Raw genomic sequence first — 26,411 nt, 5'->3', positions numbered from 1 at the left:
TGACCACCCAGAGTGGCATCTGGCACGGTGCGTTCTCAATGCCAGCTGCCCGGAGCGGCTCTGAAGAGAGCTCCGAGGAGGGCTCCAGCTTCCACCCACGGACGCCTCCCCTCTTCTTGTCTTCCTTTCTGCCTGGCTCCAAAAAAAATTAAACACGGATGGTTTCGTCTTGGAGAATTAGTATTCCAGGCAGGGCTGGCGATGTGATAGCAATGTTAAGGTGGACCACAGAGCTGGTGGGGAAGGATTGTTGCACCTGGCGGGGGCCCGGGGGTGAGGCCTGGGGAGGGGACGGCGGGCCTCCCTGCCACGGGGAAGGCTGAGGCTGGCTGAGGCCGGAGGGGCTGGCCCCGGGTCCAGGACTGGCGGAGGAGGAGATGGGGTGGCTCAGGGCAGAGCTTGCGTCTGGCCAGGACATGTGGCTCCCAACCAGCTATCTACCCCACCCCTTCCCTCTCTCATTTGGGCCTCATTAGCTGAAGGTGCGTGTCCCTACTGTGTGCCAGGCTCTGAGCTAGGTGCTGGGAAGCACGGGGCCGGGGCACGCCTGTCCTCACCCCTGCGTGTGGCTGGCACAGGGCCATCGCCCGGCACGCAGCAGGCGCTTACCCAAGGCCGGTTAAGAGGCTGTGTGAACACGGGGAGGCACGTCCCAAAGCTTATTTTGAAAATGCAAATCGTGGGAGGTTGGCAGGTAACCACGGAAGCAAACCGTTACACGGGGATCCAGACAGGACTTCTCAGAGCCTTTAACGCGCGAATGTGCCTGCAGCCTGTGGAGGCAGCTCCGCCCGCAGCCCCCTGCCTGTCCGAGCACAGCCCTGGGCCCCTGGCCACACAGGTGGGCACAGAGGGAGCGTCCAGACTCTGCGGTGGACCCGCTGTGACCTTGGGCGGCCCCTGAAAAGCTCTGCCTCCTCCGGTGGGAAACTGAAATGGTGGTGATAGTGTCTGTGGGTTCAGGGCAGTGATGTTCTCGGGCTCAGTACAGGCGGCGGCGGCAGCGGCTGCTGTTGTATTATTTCCCACGGCGAGCACCCAGCTCGGTGTCCCTGGGCCCCGTCAGAACTCACCCACGGTAGCTATGGTTGGTGTCACTGCTGCTGACAGCCCTTGCCCTTAAGAGCAGGGGTTGGGGGAGCCCCAGGGAGGAGGACAGGGGCGGAGTGGGTCAGCCAAGGAGGCACAGCGTGGCCGCAGGAGCCAGGCCCTCTAGGCCTCATCTGACCTCCCTGCACGTGGCCATCCTCGTCCAGCCTGGCCCGGGTGCCCCCCCCCGCAATGGCAGCCTAGGCCAACTTCGGGCATCTCTGCCCGTGACAGACTTCTCCCTGAACTAAACCCTTCCCAGTTCATCTGTCCTGGTCCTTCTGGTTCTTGGGCCTCCCACACAGGCCGGCCTTCCTCCTCTGGGTCAGCCAGCCAAAACACGGCACACAGCCCGGCGGTGTGGCTCAGCGACGGAGCAGCAACCTGTGGGGCGCGGCTACAGCGTTTGGACAGGTTCAAGCCGTGTCCTCATGGCCACGTGCAAGTCCCAGCGTGGAGGGCAGAGCCTCCCAGCACAATGATAGCCAACAGCTGTAGTTGTGAGCTTGAACCTGTGGTCCGAACACGTGGCCCCACGTGCCTGAGTGAGACAGGCTGCAAGGAAACAAAGCTTGACCAGGTGCATGTAACTGAGTAGGATCGAAACCCACGAGAATGTTGTAAACATCTTGACCACGCCCTTCCTTTGCCTCGTGGCATCTGCTATAAAATAAAGACACGGCTTGTAGTCCATGGTGCTGTCTCTCAGGAAGCAGCGTCCCAGCGAGGCCCAGCTTTCATTCTCTTGTCTGTCTTTTCTAAGCCTTTCAGCCCCCCACTCAGGGTCACTGAACCTGGCGGAGCTGGTGTGGCACATAAGGCGCCCGGGGGCTGAGTATGCCATGGCTGTGCCGGCCCGCCACATCAACCCGTGAACCAAGAGGTCCCTGGTTGGGTTCCTGGTCAGGGCACATGCCCAGGTGGCAGCTCGATCCCCAGTAGGGGGCATGGTGGAGGCAACCGATTAATGATGTTTCTCTCCTATTGATGTTTCTATCTCTATTCCTCCCCCTTCCTCTCTAAAATCAATAAAAACATAAGTCAACACAAAAAAACAAGCACAAAGGATCCCTCTCTCCCCCACACAGCCCACCCCCTCCCTCACTGCACTGACCACTCTCAGGCCCTGGGCCTCTGCCCTGCAGGGCGGCTGTGCATCCTGGGGCCCAGCTGGTCTGGGGGGGCAGATGCGTGGGGGGCAGGGTGGGGAAGGCCGGCTTTCTGTGCAGTGCGCCCCTCCACTAGCCCACCGAGCAGAACCTGGCCCAGTCAGCTCTGCGGGCACAAGACCGGGCTGCTGAGGAGCGGCGCCCCAGGGGGCCCGAGAGGCCGTTCTGAAGCAGGCCGGCAGCGGGGGGCCAGAGACGGCTTCCTGGGGACGGGACCCTCGGCCAGAACCGAATGGCAGGCTCCGGAGGGAAGCCCGCCCTCTCTGACCGCTGAGCCGTCTGGCGGCTTGCAGCGCGGGCGGACTCCAGGAGCTGGCTGTGCGGCGCCGCGGGCAGCGTCATTTCTCTCCAGGGAAAGTGGCTGGGGAGGCCGACCGCAGAGGCCAGAGGCCTGGCGATGTCGGACCTCCAGCTCCTCGTCCAGCGGGCCTGCACCGGGAGGTGCGTGCCTGTGGGTGGCCGCAGGTCAGGGAAGCTCAGGTGCGAGGCCAGGCCCAGCTCCAGAGCGAAGGACCCAGGGGCCTCGCTCGCCCGCTGCAGCTTCAAAGAGCCTCCTCATTAACAAAAGTGCTCCAGCCCTTTTCTTCCTCCCTCGCTCCTTAGGCTCCCGAATGAAAAGGAAAATCTACAGCAAGCGGCCCTGAGCAAGCGAACCTCAGGGGGGAGCCACGCCTCTGCGGGCCCGGGTCCACCCTCGCTGAGGTGTGGGCTTTATTTATTTAAAATAGCCTCTCGGTGTCCTTTCCTCCCAACTCGGGCGGTCTCTCGGGCTGCACTTTAAGTCCTTTTGAAGTGTTAGGACCATTTTCTCCTCTTTCAATTAGCAATAAGAGAAGGAAGCTAATAGCTTCCTGAGCGACGCGCTGTAAATATTAACAAAGTCTGGCCTGGCCGCGGGGCCGGGGTGTGTTTACGGGAAGGAGGGGAGGGGTGGAGATTTCTAACACGGAGGCGAAAATCCCTTGGCACCGGCTTCTGCTCGTGCAGGGGGGACGGGGAGCCGGCCGAGAGGGCGCGTGGCCCTGGGGGCCGAGGCTGGCACAGCTGGCGGGAGGGAAGTGGACGCTCTGGAAGAAGGGCAGCTTCCGCCAGCCGCACCTGGGTAACTCGGAGGATGCAGGTGCGTGGCCTGGAATCCCCAGCGTGTGGCTTGGATGTGGTCAGTGGGGGAGGGTTTGAGGACTGGCTTTTGAACACAGAGACTGGAGGGGGTGCCGAGGGTCCCCAGGCGCCCGCTGGACTCTGGTGCCCACGATGTAGGACTCCTGAAAGGACCTGAGGCCAGGGAGGGGATGGAGGGGAGGGGAGGGCAGGCCCGTGTGAGTGCGCAGAGCCAGGGGCCAGGAGGGACCACGTCTTTTCCTCCCAGCTCCCACTGCCCACAGCAGCTCGGGTGAGGAGCCCACAGCCGCTGTTGTGCCAGCGAAAGCAGGCCAGTTTCCTGAGGAAGGTTGGGCCTTCGCTGCTGGCACCAGGTTCGCCATCATTCGGGCCCCGGGGCTAGCCACAGGCCTGTGCTGGGAGTAGCGGAGTGACAGAGCCAGCAGGGTGGGCTCGGCCAGCTGGCGGCCTCCTTCCCAGGAGCCAGAGCCCGAAGCTGGCCCAGGCCCGCCCCTCCTGTGCCCTACCGAGTTCAGGCAGGCCCAGGCCACTGTACCCTCCCTTCGGGCGGAGGGGCGGGCCTGGGAGGGCCGTGAGCCCCACGCCCCCTCTGCCCCTCCTCATCACCTCGCAGGCTGCCCCCTCCAGAGACCGGGTGCCAGCTGCCCTGGCTGGCTCTGCCCCCTCGACCACTCTCACTGCTCTCTTGGCACAGGAGTTCTCCTGCCACCGCCCTTGCCCTGAGGAGGGTCCAGAGGCTCGGGAGTGCTCCAGACACGGGGGGCCTGCCCGCTCTGCCCCGCTGCAGCCCGGGCGACGGTGCCCACCTGGCGGCCTTTCTATTACTCGGCTGCATTGTGGGGGCAGCGCCCTAACCTGGGAGGGCCAGGCCTCCACTCCCGCAGTCAGTGCAGGGAAGGGGCTGCTAGGCCCAGTGGGCAGGCAGGTGCCCACAGTCCCGGCCGCGTGGGCCCCGGTCTGCCCTGCCAGCCAGCACAGGGCACGGCTGGATGCCCGGCCTCCTCTGGCTAGTAGCTGCCCGGCTCCAGCCCTCACATGGAGGGAGGGAGGGAGGGAGGGAGGGAGGGAGAAGGGCCTCCGTCCTGGCGGAGGGCCCACGTCTTCTCCCGGAGACGCTCTGGCCGGGAAGCGCTGCCCCTGGGCCCCGAGCGGTTGGCTCCCCTGCGCCCGGCACTGCCCCCCCAGGTCCCCGAGGCCTGTCTCTGAGGGTGGGCTCTGGCAGTGGTCCAGGCCTGCTGGCCCGGCAGCCGCCCACAGACTGGCTCACACTCTTGCTCGCACACCCAGCCCCAAAAGTCTGGGTTTTGTCAGAAAACAGTTTAATTAGCAGCGTGGAGCTTGGAGGGTTCACACCGAGTTTGCTGGCTCTCTCGCCTCCGCCCTTCTCACCCGCCGTGTGGGTGCTGTGTGCGGTGCCAAGCCTGGGGGCCCGAGAGAGTGAGAGGGGGGCAGGGTAGGGCCTCCTGTCTGCCAGCGCAGAGGGAGGAACTGGAGCCTCCAGCACGCCTCCCCCCCGCCCCCCCCGCAAGCCTCCAGCTGCCCCTGCCCATGGCCCCTAGAACCTGTCTGGTAGTGCTGGCAGGAGAAGGGGGGGAACCCACCGGGGGGGGGGGGGAAACCAACCCAGCCCGGAACCCACCCAGCCCCTAGCCTGTCTCAGGGAGGCCTCCGAGTCAGTCCCTGCCCTCAACCCATGGTTCCCGCCCCCCCAGCCCAGGCCTCTACTCCTGCTCCTGGGGACACTGTCCCGGCCTGTCACTGGTCCCCTCCCTCACACCCTGGCACCTTCCAGTTCTCCAAATGGTCATGCCCTCCCTGCCCGGGCACCTGTGCTGGCTCCCACTTCCCTCAGTATGAAGAGCGGTCCTCAGCTGGGCATTCAAAACTCCCCCAAGGCCAGAATCCCGCCTCCCACTTCAGCTCAGACCGCTGCCCTCCACTAACTCGGCGCCTTGGGACACCCACCAGCCCTCCCACCTCACAAAGCCCTCCCACCTCTGAGCTTTTGCATATGCTGTTCCCTCTGCCTGAAAGCGCCTCCTACTCCACCCTCTATCGGTTACAGGAACAGTCCACACTCCAAACATACAGCCCCCACCCTGCCCTGGGGCTCCGGTCCCTGCCCTGGGGCCCCGGTCCCTGCCCTGGGGCCCCGGTCCCTGCCCTGGGGCTCCGGCCCCTGCCCTGGGGCCCCGGCCCCAGCCCTCTGCGCCCAGAGAGAGGGCACCTGGCTCTGGCAGCCCCCAGGCCCGTGCTGGCTCCAGAGGAGTGACCCACACTCCGCAGGGGGAAGCGAGCAGGCCCTGGGATGGCCTTCTCACGGGAGGGAGTCAGCAGCCACGGACAAACTCCAGGTTTGAGGCCCACAGAGCCTTTTCATCTCGGAAGGTCAGACACAGATGCTGACCTCCGCCGGGAAGTCCAGAATGAAAGCCAACGCCGGGCTCCGCGCGCGCGCCGGCTCTGACCTGCTTACAGATCTAAACTCGGCCCTCTTCGCGTCTGTCCAGCGAGGGGGCCGGCGTGGCGTTCATTTAAAACACCGCTTGGCTAAGTGTGCAGCCATAAAGCCCACCTGGTGTCCAGCAGCACATGCTAGGCGTCTGATTAATAACACGCACATAAAAACCCGTCCTGAGAGCCATAGGTTGAAATGAAGCAGGAGGGCTAATTGCTAATGTAAGAATTAGTATCCGTGAGGGGCCATCTCTCCGGCAGCCAGGAGCTGTAACGATGGGGATCGTTTCCATGGCGGAGAAGCCCTGAGGTCCAAAGGGGGGGCGGTGGCTCTGGAAGACGGACAGGTGGTCCGGAGGAGACTGGCCACACCTGCCCCATTCTAGCTCGCCACGGAGCTCCCATGTGACGATCAGGACATGGGAGTCGAGGACCAGAACCACAGCCCTCGTCACCTTCCCAGGAAGGCCCTGGGATCCACAGCCTGCCTCCCCTCCCTCACCCCTGCTTGGCAAGATGGGGGGCTTTTTGCTCTCCATGTGTCTCCCACTGCGGCCCTTGGCAAGCCAGTGGCCGCTCTGCTGGACCTCAAGTTCCTGGAGGACAGGGGCTCCTCGTTGGGCCCCAGCGTCTTGCCTGGTGCTGGCAGCATGGCTGGGCTCAGCACATGTGTGCAGGATGGGTGGATGGAGAGATGGACGGGTGGGTATATGGAGGAATGGATGGACGGACGGACGGAGGACTGGATGAGAGGACCTCAGGAGAGACCCCAAACGCCTCGGTGCAGTGGGCCCCGGGGCCGCCTGGCATTGGTGTGTTTTTTGTGCTGAGATGGGCATCGTGCAGGGAGAGGGAACTGGCCGAGTCCGAGGCCTGGCTGTCATGTAGGCTGTACTTGGACAAGTCCCCTTCTTTTTATTTAAGTCCCCTTTGCGCCTGCACAACGGGGGCGGTCCTCCCCGCGCGGCCAGCCCCGCGGGCTGTCCCCGGGCGGGCACAGGGAAGACGGCAGAGCAGGAATGACCTGGAAAAGGATAAGGCCCCTTTGTCAACGGGAAACGCCGGGTGTGGAGAGGTGGGACTGTGCACTTGGCTTTCTTCCCCCCTTTCAGATTTCTTCTGATGCAGCTGTGATGTTACGACCGCAGAAAGCGAAACTGCGAGCATCTCGGGCAGTTACCAGTGGAAGCTTTTGTTCCGTTGACCCAAAAAATGGTTCTGTGGTACCTGAACGCAGAGACCGGTGGGTCGGGGGAAGGCGAGGCGAGGCGGGGGTGAGCAGGGGCGGTCTCATGGGGAGAGTGGCCAAGGAGGCGGGGGCCAAAGAGGGCTCCGAGCGACTGAGCGACTTGGGACCCCACGGATTCATTTTGTCCTTGGTCAATGCGCTGCCTGGTTTCGCATACTCCATCCGATCGTAGCCCACTGGGGACTCCACGGCTCTGCCGGTAGGTGTCCGCCAGAGGGCGCATGTACCCGGCCCGGTGACTCCTAGGAGGCTACTAACACGCGTCCTGCTGCACCCACACGTGGAACAAGCTCCCGCCTCCAAGCACGCCCACCCACCAAGCTGACCTGGAACACAAACATCCAGACACCGAGAGGCACCCCTCAGCCACGGCAGAAATAAGGACCCAGGGTACCCCGTGGGGTCTGGGGCATGTGTACGCCCGGTTCCTTGGGGGACCCTAGGGAGGCGCGGGTAGGGGCAGCGGGGAAGGTGGGGACAGCAGGGAGGGCAGACCCAAGATATACACAGCTGGACGGGCCAGAGCTCTGCTTGGAACCTGGGTTTTCTACGTGAGGAAGCACAGGGGGGGAGTTCACTGGGTGCGATAATTAGGCACCTTCTGTGTGCAAGGCGCCGAGCCGGGCCATGTCTCAGTGAAGTCTCAGACAAGCAGATCAGTCCCACCCTTGAACCCGAGAGATACTGTGCCGTTGCCGGCATGGTCTGTGCGTCCACCCACCCAACGCGGGAGGTAAGGGGTGATGCTGGGTGGGCTGCTGCAGGAGGGTGAACAGCATGTAGTTTGGGGGAAGTGGTGGAGACAGGTGGGTGGACCAGCAGGGCCAGGCCTGTGGGGCCCGGGAGGCTGCCCCAGGACCACTGCCCCGACCCCGAGGGCTGTGGGGAGGGCCTGATGCAGCGGATGAAGCTGCCTTCAGAGTTTCAGAACTCTGTCTTGGGGGACCAGCGGCTGCCTGCACCCCCCTCCCCCCGCCCCCCACGGTATAAAGGTTTCCTCGCCTCGACCAGGGAGGCAGATGACCTCATTGGACTCTCTCCATCTCTTGCTTTCATAGAGAAATGACAGCTTAAAATTGGATGAAATCACCCGAGCCCAGCATCACCCCTCACGAGGGGACTGTCCTCATCGTCCCTCCTGTCCAGCCCCCACCCTGCCCCATCCTGGGGGCCCCATCGGCCCGCTCGGCCTGGCCAGCACCGCCCCTCTAAATGCATCCCTGCCAGGCTGGGCGCCCCGTGGGCAGTGACCCCCAGTCTGGGCTCTGGGCTTATTAAAGCACATTCCCTAAAAATCTGTTTTTATTTGGAACAGCCCCTGACAACAAGCATTTCTCAAACCAGCCACCTTCAGCCCTCCACAGCCAAGTGCCCAGATGCAGCCGAGCCCATCTGGATCCTATTTCAAACCAGAGCTGACACGCTCAGATGTGTAATGAAAGCACTTTTCCAAAGGGGGCTCCCGCAGGGGGAGTCAGGACGCCAGGGCAGCGGGCCTCCGCGGCGCCAGGCCAGTGAGAGGGCCACGCTGGTGAGAGGCTGTGGGTTGGTTTGGATTCCTGCAGACGGCCGGCCCTGCCCCTGGACTCTGTGGAAGGGCAGGTGGGGTGCGGAGCCCTGACCCCAGCCTGGGAAGCGGGGTGGCCGCCGGAGGGAGGCAGGGATGCAGCTTCCCTGGTTCCCTGATGCTCCTGCTCGCCAAGGGCAGCGGGAAAGGCAGTGCGTGTTCTGGAAGCCGAGGCCACGGGGCCCAGTGGGGTCCTTTGAATGACAGTGGGAGAGGAGCAGCTGCTTCGGGGATGCGGGGAGCGGGGCTCCGGGCTGGGGCAGGGCCCCTGCAGGGTCAGGTGCTCTCAGGACTTCCTTTCCTCTCATTCCCTCCCTCCTCCCCCGGGGAAAGGGAAGCCGGGGCCCTGGGGAAGGGGCTGTTTGTTACTGGATTTGAGAAGAGAAGGGAGGTGGTGGAGAACGGTCCCAGCTCCTGGGAAAGAGGTTCCAGAACAGGGTGCCAGGGGATGGGAGGAGCGGGGTCGCAGCCCCAGCAGCCTGTCTGGGGCGGGGGGCGGGGGCTCCTAATTCCAGGGCTTAATCACTTCTGTTGTCTTTGGCAGGTGAGGAGGAGGCAGGGAGTGGATGAGAAGGACTCCTTTTTGGACAGACAAGACCAGGAGGTGAAGCAGGAATAACGCGTCCCTCACCCCCACCCCCACCTCCCCCGTGAGAAAACCTCTCTGCAAACGGGGGCAGCCAAGCAGGACCGAGCCCCCGCCCCCCAAGCATCTTCCCAAAGAGGGGCCGGTGGGCCTGACAGCTCGGTGGCGCATGTCACAGCTCAGCCCGCCGTGAGCGTCTGAACTCCTCCGCGGGTAATGGACTCCCGCCTGCCCCCGGGGACCGAGACGCAGCCCGAGTGGCAGGAACACCACGTCTTTGGAGAGTGGCTCCCTCTCGGCGCTGTCTCAGCAGAGCGCTCCCTGCACCGGAACCCATTCTGCCAAGTGACTTAAAGGGATTAAAAAAAACAACCTGGTGAAGAAAAGGGGGTAAAAGCCACCCAGAGCCTTCTGGAGGAGGTGGTGGCCAGCAGACAAAAGAGCAGAAGTTGGAAGAGGCAGCGAGAGGCCACGGGCCCGGGATGGGCGCCGGGCCATAGGGCATGCCTGGGGCGCAGGGGCCCACAGCACCCGCAGGCCGCGCACGGGAGTCGGGGGCTCCGCCGGGGCGAGGCCAGCCAGGCCCGTGGCCCAGGCCGTGCAGGATGCTGCTCTGGACCCGCAGCCCCGCCTGACCTCGAGGAGCCCAGCAGAGTCCAGCACAGGGCCTCCTCCCTGCATGCCGGGCTGCCCCCAGAGCCCCAGGTCTGCGGTCTGCACCCCGAGTGCCAGGGCCACAGGCCGGAATATGAGATTGGCCTAGGCCCACCTGGACCCACGCGCAGCATTCAGAGCGGCCATCCCAGCCAGACCAGCCGGCTCAGCGAAGGAGGTGAGGCGGGCGGGCGGGCGGGCGGGCGGGCGGGCAGGGCCCCGGCGGTGCAGGGAGGCCTGAGGTTCCTCGTGCCCAGGGAGGGCATACAGACGGAACAGCTGGGCCCGCCCCTCCCCAGGCCAGGTCAAACGGGGCCTCACAGAGCTCCCCAGGTCTGTAGCTCCACCCACCCATGTAGGGCAGGCCGCTGGCCACTTCTGTGTGCCAGGCGAGGGCTCACTTGCTACCTGGTGGCCCCGTGCTGCGGGCTGTCCTCCAGGGTGGGTGGACCCAAGGTGCGATGGGTGGTCTCTCACAGAGTCAACGGCTGCACCCCTTCCCGGCCCTGCTGTCCTTGGAGGCGGGTCTCACTTTGAGCCCCTCTGAGTTCTGCCCAGAGGGGGCAGCAGTGAGGGCGCGGGGAGCAGAACTTCGGTGGCTTCAGTGCTGGCGAGGAGGACCCAGCCCAGGCCCCGCTCCCGCTGGCCTTTGGGCAGCCCCTGCTCGGCTTCCAGCTCAGCCCCGAGAAGGCAGTGAGTGCCAAGACGGATGGGAGCAGCTGGCTGTGATCCCCAGGCCTGGACCCACCCCTAAGGTCTGCCAGGGCTGGGCCCGCTGGGGGGCAGGGTCCTGTCCTGTCTCCCCCTCCCCAGAGGCCAAGAAGGAGGACTCAAACCTCCCCAAACACAAATCCTGGCAACCTGGAGCGGAGGCGGCGCCTGGGGCAGGGCAGGGAAGCCCCAATTCATTAACAAGATGGAAAATGACACTTCCCCGTGCGCTTCCCCGGGAGAGGGGCTGATTTATGGCTGCTCCGGGCCGGGACATTCGTCAGCGCCGCGTGGCGCGCACGCCGTCTGCGGGGGCATTAATAGTGTGTTATTAGCCACCAGCGTGAAAGATGCCCTGCGGATGGGCTATTTGCTGTTATTTATTGTGAAGGTGCCAGCCCAGCGGTGGGGCCGGTTGGAGCCTGAGCCTGGCCCCTGCCCGACGACTGCCTCCCTGAGCTTGGCCCTCTTCTCCTCCCAGCCCAGCAAGGGGTGGGGGGGGGGGGGCGTCATCCCTGCGGCTGAGGCCAGGACGGGAGGGAGCGGCTGGCTATGGTCCCCCAGGCCTGTCCCCCCAATATTTATGGAGAACCTGTTCAGTGCCCGGCTGTGCCTCGAAAATGGGCTGTGGAGCCCGTCGGACGTGGGCTGGTGGCTGGCCTTCCAGGTGTGAGCGGTGTGACCTTGGGCCCTTCCCGTCCCGTCCCTGAGCGCGCTGCCCTCTGTGCACTGGAGGCCCAGGCTCCGCAGGGCGGTGGCCGGAGTTTGTGAAGGGCCGGACGCAGTGGGCACTCAGGCTGGCCATTTACTGCCGCTACCTGGTCTGACCCCAGCGGGCCAGAGGGCCTGACCCCTGGTGGGGAAAAGCCGCCCCCACGAGACCCTGCTTCGGCCGGACACTGCCCATCATCGCCTCCCGTGCCAACCCCCAGGAAAGGGCTTGAGTGTCGGTGCCAAGGCAGGAGGAGGCGGGCAGGCAGAGGGCTGTCCACGGCTGCTGGAGGGTTCTCTCTGCCCCGGACCCGTCCGTCCCCGCTCTGGGCCTCTGTGAAAAGCCGATGATCTGCGAGATCCTCTCCCTCCCCGGCCTGAGAGTGGGTTCCACCCTGTGCGTATCTGTGGGGGTGGGAGGGAGGGGCCATCTCTACGAAAGGGGGGCCGGCCTCTGACGCCTGGAGGGGGACCTGCAATTGGCAGGTCCAGGCTGGTCACCCCATATGAGAGGAGATGAGCAGGGACAGCAGGGGTCTTCCCTGGGTTTGCTCCCTCCCAGGGTGGGGCCTCCCTAGCTGAAGGGCAGGTAAGACACTGGGGAGAGGAGAGCAGTGGACATGGAGTCCAGGGCCTGGGCTTGTGTCGGGCCTCCCCACCACACGCTGCACGATTCAGACCAGTCCCTCTGCCTCTCGGGGCCACCGTGGTGGAGGCACCTGGCTCTCTGTTACCTCCTGGGTGGGGCTGAAGGAGGGCCAGCCGCTCCCTTCTCTCCTCCTGCCGGGTCCTGGGTTTCAGATTCTAGGGCCTCCCTTTTGGCATGTTCATTCATCCATCCGTCCGTCCGTCCGTCCGTCCGTCCGTCCGTCCATCCACAGGTGTTTACGGGCACCCCCGGGCCAGGCTCTGGGCTAGGCGCGTGGATAAGACAGACGCGTCCTGACTGGTGTAGGAGTTGCATTCTTGAGGCAGCGGTTGCACAGTCAGCTTGTCCTAAATACGAGGGGGGTCTCACCAGGACCAGGGCCTGCATGTTGAAGATGCCCAGCCTCCGCCCGGCTCCCAGCCTCCGCCCGGCTCCCAGCCTCTGCCACATGACCAGCAGGCATCGCCAGACCCCGTCTTTCGGGGTCACCCGCTCCTCTCTCGGCCCCTGGCTGCCAGGATCCCGGCTGCTGAGGAGGCCGGCAGGGCAGGCCCAGGGGACCCCTGCCCTGATCTCTGGGGCTTCCCAGCCCTGCAGGCGCTGCCCTCCCTCTGCCTTCCTCCCGGCCCCCCCAGAATGAAGGCCCTCGGGCCCCTCTCCTACCTCTGAGACTCCCCCGCAGCTCCTTTTCTTTCCCAAAAGGAACTGAGCCTGAGTCTGGGCACTTTACTAAAAATGCACACTGACAGAGGGAAGTGTCAGGTGCGGAACCGCTTATTAAACGACGCCGGAGAGAAAGAGACAAAATTACACGTGTCTGCTTTCATCCCCCCTCCCCCTCCTGGCCCTGAACAGTTTCATATCGAGCACTATTATCAATATAATTAACCTCCTAAGACCCAGTTTTAAAGTCTTATTTTTAAAAGCGATTTACATCCTCTGAAGTTCAGGACATCCCGGCCCCCGGCCCCCGGCCCCACCCAGGCGGCCTGCGAGGGGAGATGAGCTGGAGGTACATTTTTAGTGAATTTGCATACCTGCCTGCAATTACCGCCAGTGATAACTACTGATGCATAATGCATGCAGCATGAAATTAGAAAAATAATTAACTTTAGGTTTTAAAAGAATCCCTACCCTCACCCCCCACGCATTACAAGTTCTCAATGGCACCAGAAGACACATCAGGCGCGGAGTGGAGCAGTGTAGGGTTAGAAGGGCCTTGCGGGCCGTGGCATCCCCCCTCCCCCGCCCCAAGGAGGTGCCTCCCATGGGCATAGACTGGCCTGGGCAGGAGCCCCACTCACACTAAAATCCCAGGCTCCCCTCCTCACCTGCCCTCACGTCTCCTGGACCTGCAGGGAAGCGCTGCCGATCGCGAATGACACGCTGGTCCCGGTTCGGACCACCACTCTGCGTCAGGCCTTCTGCGCAGGCTTGAACATAACCGTCCTTTATCCGCACAAGAACCCGGGGGGGTGGATGGCTCACGGTCCCCGCTTACAGATGCAGGCCTGAGACCCGAGGCCGTGCCTGCCTTCCCAGGGGAGGGCGTCCTGGAGGTGGGGGAGCTCTCCCAGGCCTCCCTGTTCCCCACCTTCCTCCCTCCCTGGGGCTTACAGCGGGAGGTAGTGTAGGCCGGTGAAGAAGGCAATGTGGGGCCCCTCATTCTTTAAACAAAGGTTTGCTGAGGACCCATCACAGATAGGGAGGTGACCCTGCCTTGGTGGAGCTCCCTGCCTGGTGGGTTGGGGTCCCCCTGCCTTTCCCTTCCTGGGGCTGAAACTGCTGCTGTCCCCCAATATGCCCTGCACACCTCACTCCTGCCTGGGCCCTGCTCTGCCAGCGGGCGAGGGCCTGGCAAGGTTTAGGAAAACAGTTCTTCTTGCGGAAGGGAAGGCCCGGGAGGGGAACCGGGAGGGGGCGAGGGTGGTCCTCTGTCGCGCCGCCGCCGCCGCATCCTGACCCCCTCGTCTGCCCTCCTCCTTCTGAAGCGCAGCCCGGACAGGTGGGCAGCCGCCCTGAGTGGTCGTAGGAGGGCCTGAGGGTCCCTCCCTGGGGACAGGTGGGGCAGGCTCTTCTTTCCGAAACCACCAGGCCCGTGCTGGGCACGCCCCACCACCCTCCCTCAGCCGCACGTCACCGAGGAGGAAACCGAGCCCAGAGAGGCATCGCCGCCCGTCACACAGCCGGGGACTGGGCAGGCCAGACTCCAACCTAGCGCCCTGCTGTCTGTCCTCTCTCCCCACACGCCTTTCTTGGAGTCACCGCCATCTGGAATTCTCAGATTCCTAGCTGGCGCTGCTGGGGGGAGGGGCTGAGGAAGCACAAGGTGACGGGGGGGGGGGGGGGGGCTGGGGGGGCGACCAGCATCACAGCCACCGCCAGGAGTCCTGCCAGGTAGCGGCACGGCCTGCCGGCTCCCAGTGCACCTGGAGGCTCCGCAGGCGGGCAGTGAAGAAGCGGCTGGTGGAGAGCAGAGGACAGAGACAAGCAGCTGACACAGAGCCAAGGCCAGGGTGCCTGGGGCAGCGGGAGAATCAGCAGCTGGGAAACCTCAGGCACATGTCACATCCAGGTGGCCCTCGTGAGGGGTACTTTGCGCGTATTATCTTACTGCATCCTCAACGGGAGGAAGCTGAAGCTCAGAGAGGGCAAGTAACTTGCTCAAGGTCACACAGCCTGGAGGTGGCGGAGGCGGGACTCAAACCCAGGTTTCTCTGTCCTGGAAGATGGCAGGAGCTGGTAGCAAATGCCAAGAATGGTGCCCCTCGGCTGATAGGGCTCTGGTTACCTCCGGTCTGAGCCACCTCACTCCTCCCCCTCCCCCCGCCCCCAATAGCAGATCAAGGATCCTGCTGTCGGTCACGGAGCTGGCAGGCCATAACTCACACCACGCTGAAGTCTGTGGGACCCGTGCAAGGATGACAAGTGGCCCCGTAAAAGACAGGCGATTTACTGGGTTTGATTCGATGGCCACATAAACCATCCAACACGCTACAAGGGAATAAAAAGGCCTAGCACCTGGGCAATTAATGGGCTCCCCCCCACCCCAGGCCCCGCCCTACTCTCCCAGAACCAGGGGGCTCCGAGTGGGTGGCCTTGCGGAAGGGGTAGCAGAAGAGACTGGAGCCAAGATGGATGAGGCCCACAGATGGGGGAACAGAAAGGCCTTGGGTCCCTGCCTCCCAGATGCTGGTTGGTTATCCATCAGGCATCTCTGAAATATGCAATTTACACTCCGTTATTGATGCCGGGCCTCTGGAGGCTTCAGGCTGCGGCCGTGAGCTGAGTGGGCACCGGAAACGGACTTCCATGCCAGAGAAGGCGGTGGCTGGCCTTGCCCTTGGCCTCAACAAGCCTGCCCCCCGCTCCGGGCACTGGCCTAGAACAGCAGAGCACAGGGGCCACCCGCACCCCCGTGCCAGGACACAGCCTTGGCAGACCAGAAAGGGGGGTGTCCTCTGACCATTTGCTGGGACCCAGCAGAGGCTCTCCCAGGCTTGGACTTGACCCCTGAGACCAAGGGCGTGGCCTCTGGGCCGGCCTGCACCTTGCTGTCCTCGGCACCTGCCCTGGCCCTGACCCTCTGCTCCTACGCAGCTTGGGATGGGACCTCCAGGCTCCATCGCCTTCGAGGTCGGCTCCGTGCAGAGGAAGGGACAGATGTGCAGCTGCAAACCTGGGCTGGCTGTGACCCTGGGTAGGCCCCTCACCCCCGAGCCTCAAGCTGCTCAGCTGTAAAATGGGACGGAGGACGTGTGTGTACATGGCAGGGTGAAGGTACAGACCCTGTGAAGCGGGTGGGTGAGGTCTGGCTGGAGGGCTGTAAAATGGGACGGAGGACGTGTGTGTACATGGCAGGGTGAAGGTACAGACCCTGTGAAGGGGGTGGGTGAGGTCTGGCTGGAGGGCTCCCCCTGCTGCCTGGGCTCATCCCTGTCCTCCGGAGGTCGGCGTACCCGGGTCTATGGGACCGGTCCCTGCTCTGGGCCCATCTGTCCTGTGACCTGGGCCAGTGCCCTTCCCAGTCCCGGGTATAATGACAGGTGGGAGTCAGTGGTCAGATGAGGTGGGGCAGCCTGGGACCCCCACGCTCCTCCCAGATCTTACACGGTGGCTCTCAATGCTGCTGAGGGCAGGACGCGCTGGGGAGCATGGTGCGAGGCTCTGGATGGGAGATGAGAGGGAAGTGGCCAGGGTGCCTGGTCAGGGAAACAAAGACGACAGCAGGAAGCAAAGACCACCTCCATGTTCCCGGACGGGGGTCTGAGTGGGGTGAGGACCCGTAGCCTGGGCTGGGGGCCGAGGGCCGAGGCTGCAGTCCTTGGTCCCTCAGGCCAGTGGGTGCTGGTGGAGGGAGCTGGAGCTGGCTTCAGGGGCCCAGATGCTGGGCGTGGCTCAGCCCCCCTCTTCCCCCCTCTGGTCCCAGGGGCAGACCCCCCGCACCCTTCCCCCTGATCCTCAGTTGCTTCCAGCCAGGTGTCCTGGGCTGGCCCTTGACCTGCCTTGGGGGACCTTACAGACAAAGCTTCGTGCTGCAGAAAGGCCTGGGTGGGGTGAGTGCGTTAGCGGTGGGCAAAGCCTGAGCTCTCTCCAGAAGGCCTTGGAGCTGCAGGCTGGGCAAGGCCCCTATACCTGCGAACGGGGCGTGAATGTGGGGGGCTCGTGGCGGAGGCGCTCCCACCTTCCCAGTCCCTTCTGTACACGGGTGGTCACTGAGGCCAAGCCACACCAGGCCAGCCCAGCCCCTGGCCCCTGCCCTGGAGCACCCGAAATGTAGTTGGAACATTAAAACACCGTGGTCATCAAAACAGCATGACCCACAGTCCACAGACACTCAGCGCTCTGAGCTTGGTGATCAAGATTCTGGCCTTGGCTCCGCCTTACCACTGCTTCTGGTCTTGACGAAGCTCACATCTCCACGCTTCAGCTTTCTCATCTGTTAAATGGGACTGGGAAGGGCTCTGACCTCATGTTTGCTGGGAGGACTAAATGACTTACGTATTCATAAAGCGCCAGGAGAGGTCTTTATTATAGGATGAGCTACCATCCCACCAGAATTGAATCACAAGTGGCCAGAACAAGTGGCATATGGTATGGGCTTCATAAACATCTGTTGGATGACTGGATGGCCAGATGCATGGATGGATGAGTGAGTGGGGATGGCGGGCGGATGGATGGATGGATGGATGGATGGATGGATGGCTCAGTGAGCGGTGGGTGGATAGAAGGATGGATGACGGAGCAGGTGGAAGCTCTACCTGGCATCAGGAGCCTAGCAGAGGAGAGGGCATTGAGCCTGGTCCTGAAGGGTGAGGAGCAGTGTGCTGGACGGAGAAGAGCAGTCCTGACGTAGAGAGAGAAGGAAGAAGGGTTTGACAGGGCCGAGACACGGAGACACTTGGCCGCTGGGCGTGGGAGTGAGGCCCCCACTGGCTCCCGCGCTGAGCATGTCCCCCTTCTGCTCTGCACACCAGGGCTGCCCCGGCCGGGGCCGCGGTGCGGGCTCCGAGGGGCCGCTGTGTCCCACCCCCGAAAAGCCTTTGTGAACCGGGATTTATACAGCAGGCCTTGGCCTGCCGCATGGAGACACCTTCCCTGCCGAGGCTGAAAGATAATTTCTCTTTAATCGATTTTTTTTTACCATTATGAACAGTAAAATCATGAGAAAGGTCTAGGCTGCAGTTTTTCCATTTGTGGAAACGGAAGTTACACCTCCAGGCAGTTCCCTCAGAGCACGGGCCCCTCCCTCCTTTTATGCGTCTCGTTTCTGTAAGAAGAAGAAAAAATTGTGTATCTACACATTCAAGTTTTGTGACTTTCGGAAGGGGACGGGGTGGAGTAACCTCCCACAGAACGCAGAGTGGGAGGGCACCTCTGATGAAGAGCGGTTTCTGTAAATACACGAGGAAGCAGCTCTGTTGACACCTTCTTCTTCTGTCTATAAAATGCACGCGTGACACGGGACTTGTTTTAACACCAGACAATGAAGCGCCCGCTCTCCACCGCTCCCCGGGGACGGCGCAGGCAGCTTCTTTGCCGCAGGTTCTAGTCACGCCGCCCCCCCCACCCCTTTGAGCTCGCAGGCCTCCCCGAAACAAGCTCTCCCTGCTAACCCTGGGTCTGAGCCAGATTGCGTTCCTCACTCCAGTGAGAAACGGCTCGGAATCCATAAAACACGCCCTAAATCCATCCCATCGACATGGGCCAGCCACGGTTAGCGTTCGCCGTGAAAACCGGCTCAGTGTGAAATCTTGAAGGAAGACAGCGGGCTGCGGCGTGGCCCTCGCTAAGTGAGCCTCGCCCGAGGCGCAGCGTCACCGTCCAGGAGGCACGCAGCCTCCGTCTCATTCGCGGGCAACCTGCCACTCCCCCTGAGGTTTGACGGTAGCCACATGTCGCCAGAGTCCAACCTGAGCCGGCGTGGTCACCTGTGACGTCACCTTGGCACTAACGGGCCGGGGTGCCTGAGCCTCCAGGCTTGGTCTCTGCCCACGTCCCCGCCCGCAGCGGCCTCCTGGGGGCCGGCGGGTGGCCGCTGTGGCGCCCTCTCACCGCACGTGTCTTGTGCTCCTTGCAGGTGTTGAGGCCCCAGGTCAGGTGAGGCCCGGTCCCCCCCGCCATCCACCATGGTGGTGGCACACCCCACTGCCGCCGCCACCACCACGCCTGCTGCCACGGCGACGGCCACTGTCGTGATGACCACGGCCACCATGGACCTGCGTGACTGGCTGCTCCTCTGCTACGGGCTCATCGCCTTCCTGACGGAGGTCATCGGCAGCACCACCTGCCCGTCCGTGTGCCGCTGCGACCACGGCTTCATCTACTGCAACGACCGGGGGCTCACCTCCATCCCCGCCGACATCCCCGACGACGCCACCACCCTCTACCTGCAGAACAACCAGATCAACAACGCCGGCATCCCCCAGGGCCTCAAGACCAAGGTCAGCGTGCGGGTCATCTACCTGTACGACAACGCCCTGGACGAGTTCCCCGTCAACCTGCCCCGCTCCCTGCGGGAGCTGCACCTGCAGGACAACAACGTGCGCGCCATCGCCAGGGACTCGCTGGCCCGCATCCCGCTGCTGGAGAAGCTGCACCTGGACGACAACTCGGTGTCCACCGTCAGCATCGAGGAGGACGCCTTCGCCGACAGCCGGCGGCTCAAGCTGCTCTTCCTGAGCCGGAACCACCTGAGCAGCATCCCCTCGGGGCTGCCCCGCACGCTGGAGGAGCTGCGCCTGGACGATAACCGCATCTCCACCATCCCGCTGCACGCCTTCAAGGGCCTCCACAGCCTCCGGCGCCTGGTGCTGGACGGCAACCTGCTGGCCAACCAGCGCATCGCCGACGACACCTTCAGCCGCCTGCAGAACCTCACCGAGCTCTCGCTGGTGCGCAACTCGCTGGCCGCCCCGCCCCTCAACCTGCCCAGCGCCCACCTGCAGAAGCTCTACCTGCAGGACAACGCCATCAGCCACATCCCCTACAACACGCTGGCCAAGATGCGCGAGCTGGAGCGCCTGGACCTGTCCAACAACAACCTCACCACGCTGCCCCGCGGCCTGTTCGACGACCTGGAGAGCCTGGCTCAGCTGCTGCTCCGCAACAACCCCTGGTTCTGCGGCTGCAACCTCATGTGGCTGCGGGACTGGGTGAAGGCGCGGGCGGCCGTGGTCAATGTGCGCGGCCTCATGTGCCAGGGCCCCGAGAAGGTCCGGGGCATGGCCATCAAGGACATCACCAGCGAGATGGACGAGTGCTTCGAGGCGGGGGCGCAAGGGGGGGCGGCCGGCGCAGCCGCCAAGACGACAGCCAGCAACCACGCCTCGGCTACCACGCCCCAGGGCTCGCTCTTCACCCTCAAGGCCAAGAGGCCGGGGCTGCGCCTTCCCGACTCCAACCTGGACTACCCCATGGCCACGGGCGATGGCGCCAAGGCCCTGGTCATCCACGTGAAGCCCCTGACGGCGGACTCCATCCGCATCACGTGGAAGGCCACGCTCCCCGCCTCCTCCTTCCGGCTCAGCTGGCTGCGCCTGGGCCACAGCCCAGCCGTGGGCTCCATCACAGAGACCCTGGTGCAGGGGGACAAGACGGAGTACCTGCTGACCGCCCTGGAGCCCAAGTCCACCTACATCATCTGCATGGTCACCATGGAGACAGGCAACACCTACGTGGCCGATGAGACGCCCGTGTGCGCCAAGGCGGAGACAGCCGACAGCTACGGCCCCACCACCACACTCAACCAGGAGCAGAATGCCAACCCCATGGTCGGCCTGCCCCTGGCGGGCATCATTGGGGGCGCCGTGGCACTCGTCTTGCTCTTCCTGGTCCTGGGGGCCATCTGCTGGTACGTGAACCGAGCCGGGGACCTGCTGAGCCGGGAGCGGGCCTACCCCCGGGGCAGCCAGAAGAAGGACAGCTATATGGAGTCGGGGACCAAGAAGGATAACTCCATCTTGGAAATCCGAGGCCCCGGGCTACAGATGCTGCCCATTAACCCTTACCGCGCCAAAGAGGAGTACGTGGTCCACACCATCTTCCCCTCCAACGGCAGCAGCCTCTGCAAGGGCACGCACACCATCGGCTACGGCACCACACGGGGCTACCGTGGCGGCGGCATCCCCGACGTAGACTACTCCTACACATGAGGTCCGCCCGGCAGCCCGCCCCAGCTCCCACCTCCTCCGGCGGCGACCCCGCGGCTTTGCCCCGCTTGCTGCCATCCGACAGAGCAAGGAGAAGGACTCCACGGCGAGGCGACTTCCCCAGCAAAAAGCAACGTGTGGGGAGGGGTGACGCTTTTCCAGAACACAGCCGTGAAAACAAATTTTTTTAAGGATAGAAGACGGGCGGGGGGTGGGTGGTCGTTGCTGAAGACATAATTTATACCCAATTATGCCAGCGGGGGAGGGAAGGACTAAAAATAACACCGCAGGAAGGGCCGGGTTGGGTGTTTTCCCCGAAGTGGAAGGATACGACCTGTACAGCGTCGGCGCGCGCCTCCTGCTCTGTTCGGGGCCGTCACCAGGGGACCGTCAGGGAGAAGCCGCCGTGGGACACGGACGCCCCCGCGCAGCGCTCGCTGCCGCCCGCTCACCGGCAACGACGCAACGGGAGACGTTCGGGCCCCTCACCCAGGAGAGGGGGCATTAGAGCTTTTCTTCCGTCTCTTCCCCGTTCTTCCCGTACCACCTCCCTCACAGGTTTTCAGAAATGTCGCGTCTTTTACCGAGTTCTTTGAACGAGGATGAAACCAGTTAAAAACTAGACTCCCCTTCCCCTATCGGAACCCTCTTCACGTCCGTGGGCCACACGCCGTGGAAGCCCCGGGGAAGCTGCGGCCTTTCCGGCCACTTGGAGTGGCGTCCATCCACCCATCGCTAGGTTGCGTCTCTAAACACGGACGGGTAGATAGAGCCCCGGAGACGGTCCTGACGGCACCTCCTGGGTCTGTCCGTACCATTTCTTGAGACAATAGAGTCATGGACACGTTGCTTTCTCCTAACAGTCAATGAGTGAGTAGACACGGTGTGTTGGGGATCGGAGTGGGGGGGGGCCAATGCCGTTCCTAGAGGCAGAGGCGTGTCTGTTCTGGACGGGTGGCTGGGGGGACCCCGGGCAAGGGATGCTTTCCGTTTGATCCTATCTCAGGTTGGCCAGAGCTGGGCCATGCTCCTTTCTGATAGAGAGAAACGTTCTTTAACTGCCAGAGCCCTCATCTCCCCCCCTTACCCCTCCCCCCCCCCAGTCACCTCAGTAGCTCCTCCTCTCTGCTCTGTGCTTCCCCCTGGGACAGGTAGCTGGTGCAGGGATGGGTTCTGTGTGGTTTTTAACATCAGCTGATGAGACCTAATGGTTTCCATGGCTGCTCAAACAGCACCCAGAAAAAGACACGAAAATGCTCAAAAAAGCCCTGGGAGACAGCACTCCCGAATGCAAAACCCTCAGCCGGGCCCACCCCGGGACTGTTCCGGAGACGGAGGCCCAGGTCTCCCGAGAAACAAGCCGGCCCCCAAAAGGCGCTGACCGGGGCCCTCACAGCGTTAAGGCTGCACTGCCTCCCCCTGGAACAACACGGCCATCGTTTATCGGCTGACGGTGCCACGTGGCGAGCGGGAGATGAAGACGATGATGAAATAACGACAGCAAGGAGCGGACGGCGCCCGGGGTTCTGCTTGCTCTGCGTCCCTGTTCTCGGGGAACGGGGTCGCCGTCCGTCAGCATGCCCCCTGCGCCGGGGGAGCGATGTCAAAGGCGAGGCGATGGCCGCAGGGCAGGGAGGATGGGAAGGGGTCCGGCGGCTGGCGGCGGCGTTTTCAGGCCTCAGCTGCTCCGACAAAAGCCGAAGGAGGAGGGTGAGACCGAACAGCGGTCACAGGGCCGCGCCTGGGCCGACGGCTCGATGGACATGAAAAGCTGCTGCTGGCCCCTTCCGTGAAGGGGGAGGGCCGGAAGGGACACACGACCCGTGTGAGATGGAGAAGAGACGCGGCCAGGCTCGCCATGGCCTGGCCGAAGGAAGGGTCCCACCCAGTGGGGCTCCCGGCTCCCAGCCCCAGGGACAGGCTGAGGGGCACGGACACCTTGCGCTCGAAAACAAACCTTTTTTCCCTTTTACTGTTTTCTCAGTGTCAGGAGATTTCCCAAGCCTTAATTTCACGTGTGTATAAAGGTGGCCTGTGCGGCCTCCAGACACAGGCTCGTTCCCATTCCCCGCAGCTCGGAGGAGCGGAGGGGCCCCTGGGTGTGGCCGGGAGGAGAGGGTGGGCCCGCGTGTGGGGCACCGGCTGGAAAGTGGGCGTCGGTGGTGTCTGCTGTTTCTGAAATGAGGTCCCCTCCCTCCAGGCACCACGCCTGCCTTCCGCCAGTGTCCCAGAAAAGTTGGTCCCTGGACCCTACTACCAGCCCCCAGGTCCCCACTGCCCACGTGCTCAGTCCCCCCTCCCATTCTAGGTCCTCCCTCCTCCTCTCCCCAGGCTAGGCAGAGGTCAGGTCATCCCTCCGAGGCTGGGAGGCACCTGGGGACAGCAGGGGCCCAGTCCGTGGGGCAGCGTGTAGGGGAGGGCCGTGCAGGCCTAGAACCAGCCTGGGTGGAACTCTAACCCCCCAAGAGCATTAAGCAGGCCTGGCCCCGCCCAGCCCCCCGGACAGTGTCCCCCCCCCCCCCCCCCCGACTCCGGCTCTGGCACGAACAGCGCTCAGGCAGGGCTCACACCCGGGCTCAGAGCCCAGGCCCTGCCTGACCCGCCGCGCATCGTCCCCCCCCCCCCCCCGCCCCCGCCGTGTAGGCGCAGAAGTTCATGGAGGCTTGGCCCAGCCAGCGCCCTGGGGCCCGCCCTCATCTTTTCTGCCCTGAGCATCCCAGTATCTTCCCAGCATTCTGTCTGAGAGCGGGACCGGGATGTCCGCTGCCTCACGTCCCCCCAAGCCAGGGAGGGGCCTAAGGCCAGGTCCACTCTGAAACCCCACTCCCTCCGGATCCAACTCCCCCCGCAACTGGCCACATAACCACGAGAGAGAGGATGCTCCAGGGCCCCCACCCCCACCCCCTGGACGCATGTGAGGACACAGGGCCCGTGAAGACGAGCCCGGGGCCTGGGCCACCACTTCTGTCTAGAATCTGCCTTCGGTGGGCGGCCTGACCCTGGCAGCCTCTAACCAGCCAGGACACCCTTGCTGGCTTCGGCGGTGACAAGTGCATTTTGTGGCATTTAAGGCAGGTTTAAAGCAAAAAAAAAAAAAAAAAAAGCCCACGACATTTCTTTGGTTAAGTGGTTTACCCTTCGTGGTAATTAGATGTAGCGATTGGACTCTCTTTTCTATTACATGGCAATTTTCCTTTAAATTTCCCCTTTAAAAAAAAAAAAAAAGGGAAGGAGAGGAGGCAGCAGGGCCAGGCGAGTCATTTGCATTTTGCGAATGAGGCCTCTAAGCTCAGCTCAGGCGTTGGGCCCAATGTATGGAATGCTTAAGAGATTACTAAGAATAAAATCTATTAATTAGTCATACTCAATCCCACAGACATGACGTGCATCAAAAGCTTCTTTTCTTCCCTTTTCTCTGTCCCTCTTCCTGTGGCCTCCCGAGGAAGCCTCCATCTTCTCCTTTAAACTGGCTCCGGCTTCCTGGACCGCCTCCACGGTAACAGGCTGGTGGCTAACCAGGAGGCGACCCCGCCCAGCCCAGGGCCGTGGTGCTGGGCCTGGGGCAGGAGCTGGGGCAATGGCTTCTCGCTCTGGGTGATGCTGGCAGAGGAGGTGACAGCAGCTGGGAAGATGGCAGTGGCTTCGGGGGGCCCAGGCTTCCCCACCCAAAGCCTGAAGGCCACGCCTCTTCTCCCTCCCTTGACGGGTCCAGGGAAGCCCACCAGCCCCAACCAGGGGAGCCCAAGGCCAGGCAGAGAGTGAGGAGGGGCTAGGGAGGGCCCCCAGAGAGCTACAGGGAAAGTGTGCTTTGCAAACCCACAGCCTCTGTTTCCCCTGCTGTAAAGTGGGGGTGGGCCGAGGTGGCGCCTAGCTTCACCCAGTAAAGCTGGGTGCTCCAGAGACCACCTCTCCTCCGCTGATCCTGGAATTGGTTGGTCCAGTACAGGTGACGGAGGACCAGAGCAGAGGGGACAGCCAGGTGAGGGATGCCTGTGGGTCTGAGCAGGCTGATCGGAGCCTGGAGACGGGGCTGGGCAGCGCGCCTGGGACTGCATCTGAGCCTCCCTCCTCACGCCCTGGGAGCTGGGGACCGAGGGGAGGACACCCTGCCCCCAGAAAACGGCAGCACGAGTCCCAAAGCCAGCCCACGCCGCTCCAGAAACCTGCGTCTGCTGAACGCACCAGGGAGGAGGACTGGGCATCTGAGGCGGATGCTTAATGAAAAACACAAGGATAATGGATGCGGCAGACAGGGAGCGATGGGGCTGGGGCCCCTGCTGGAAGGAGGGGCCTCGGGGTGCACGGCAGCCTGCGCCCCCAAGGACCAGACCGAGCTCTCAGGGCCGGGACATGGCCAGGTTCAGCTGCGGGCGTCCCATGAGCCCAGGTCCCCTCCTGCATTCAATGGGCGCAGGTGATGGGCAACAGACACCTGGTGCTGGACGGTCGCCAGGCTGAGTGCTAACAAGCAATTCACAGCCTTCCAGAATGCAGACAGAGGAGGCATCCTTTTTTCCTAAGGAGGGATAAAAGGCTCAAAAATGCAAATCATTACCATTTACAACCAAGCGAGTCTGCTAGATTGATTAGGAAAGATTAAATTCCTTGGAGGTGAAGGAAAGGGGATTTTTCGAGTTTTACGAACCTGCCCCCAGTGACCACGCGTGTAGCAGGGATTTTACAAGCCTCTTTGCGGCTGCTGGGGGAGCTGGGGTTCTGTGAAGGCCGACACCACTCAGGCCAGATCGCTCAGCATGCCTGGGGTTGATGAAGCTGGGGCTCCAGCACTGCCCGCAGAGAAACCAAGTCTGCCTCCATCCGGGGCCTTGTGCTCTGGCTCTAAGACGGGGGCGGGGCTCCTTGGCCCTGACAACAGTCAGTCAGAAGCTGTCCCAGCCCCCAGCGGAACCTCGACCCCTGCCCTCCAGATTCTGTCCGCCTGCAGCGGTCACAAGTGAGGGGAAATGGCCAGGCCAGTCACTCAGAGAGTAGGACTCGAGCCATGAGCTTTTCTGCTTCCTTTCTGTTCCGGGATGGGTGTGTCTCCGATCCACCCATTCCCTGCCGTCGGTGAAAGGGGAGTGGGGCCAACTGTAAAGGGAAAACTGAAGGCAGGGAAGAGAAACTCCGGCCAGCGAAGGAGTCAGGCAGTGAGCGCGCCGTCACTGGGAGCATTCAAGGACTTGATGAGGCCACGGCGGGGATTTTCCTGGTTCTTGGACTAGAAGGTCCTGGTCCCCCCTTTACGTCATCATCCCCAGGACCCTGGAAGGGAGACATGGAGGTAACCACTGTGCTGCTCCGGATGACGGGTGCCCTCTGAAAACCCCAGGTCAGGGCCGTCCCCCAGCCCCATCGAAGAGCTGCCTGCACTACAAGAGATGCCACTGAAGTCCCACCCGCAGTGTCCCCTGGGACAGGAAGTACAGACCGGCACCACTCCATCCAGGAGTCTGGGCAGGGGGTTCAGAGGGTGACCCACCCCTGGGCTGGCTCCCGTGGGGCCGCTGGGGGCCACCTCCCAGCCTCGGCTGCGGTCCCGGCTGCCTCCTGGACCTGCTCGCAGTGCCGGTCCCACCGGCTGTTTTCCTAACTCCGCACACTCAGGCTGCTGGCTCAGACATCCATCCCAGCCAGGCTGACGGCTGCCTGGGGCACCGTTCACTCTGCCTTTTTAAGCAGTTACCGTTTCTTTTGAAATGTTCCAAGTACTTGCCTGGAAAATGCACGTTTGCTTCTTTAAAAACACTCACAGAAAGGTCCCCAGGCTCTGGATCCCTCCTCCCTCCCTCTACC

General features: G+C 63.1%; 2 protein-coding genes across 7 annotated transcripts in view; one reads left to right on the top strand and one right to left on the bottom strand.

Moving 5' to 3' along the window:
• The window catches only part of MACROD1 (mono-ADP ribosylhydrolase 1), a 132,519-nt gene that overhangs the window by 74,697 nt on the left and 31,411 nt on the right, over window positions 1-26,411 (bottom strand). The gene's annotated exons all lie outside the window — the stretch shown is intronic.
• On the top strand, window positions 9,957-20,756 carry FLRT1 (fibronectin leucine rich transmembrane protein 1). Its single transcript, XM_080641887.1, has 2 exons — window positions 9,957-10,071; window positions 18,545-20,756. The coding sequence occupies exon 2, from the start codon at window positions 18,594-18,596 to the stop codon at window positions 20,616-20,618; it is 2,025 nt and encodes a 674-aa protein (XP_080498013.1). The 5' UTR covers window positions 9,957-10,071; window positions 18,545-18,593; the 3' UTR covers window positions 20,619-20,756.

Source organism: Plecotus auritus, assembly GCF_963455305.1.
Source record: "Plecotus auritus genome assembly, chromosome: 9".
Lineage (NCBI taxonomy): Eukaryota > Metazoa > Chordata > Mammalia > Chiroptera > Vespertilionidae > Plecotus > Plecotus auritus.
The sequence above is the reverse complement of the archived record's forward strand: the minus strand, read 5'-3'. Positions and strand labels throughout refer to the sequence as shown.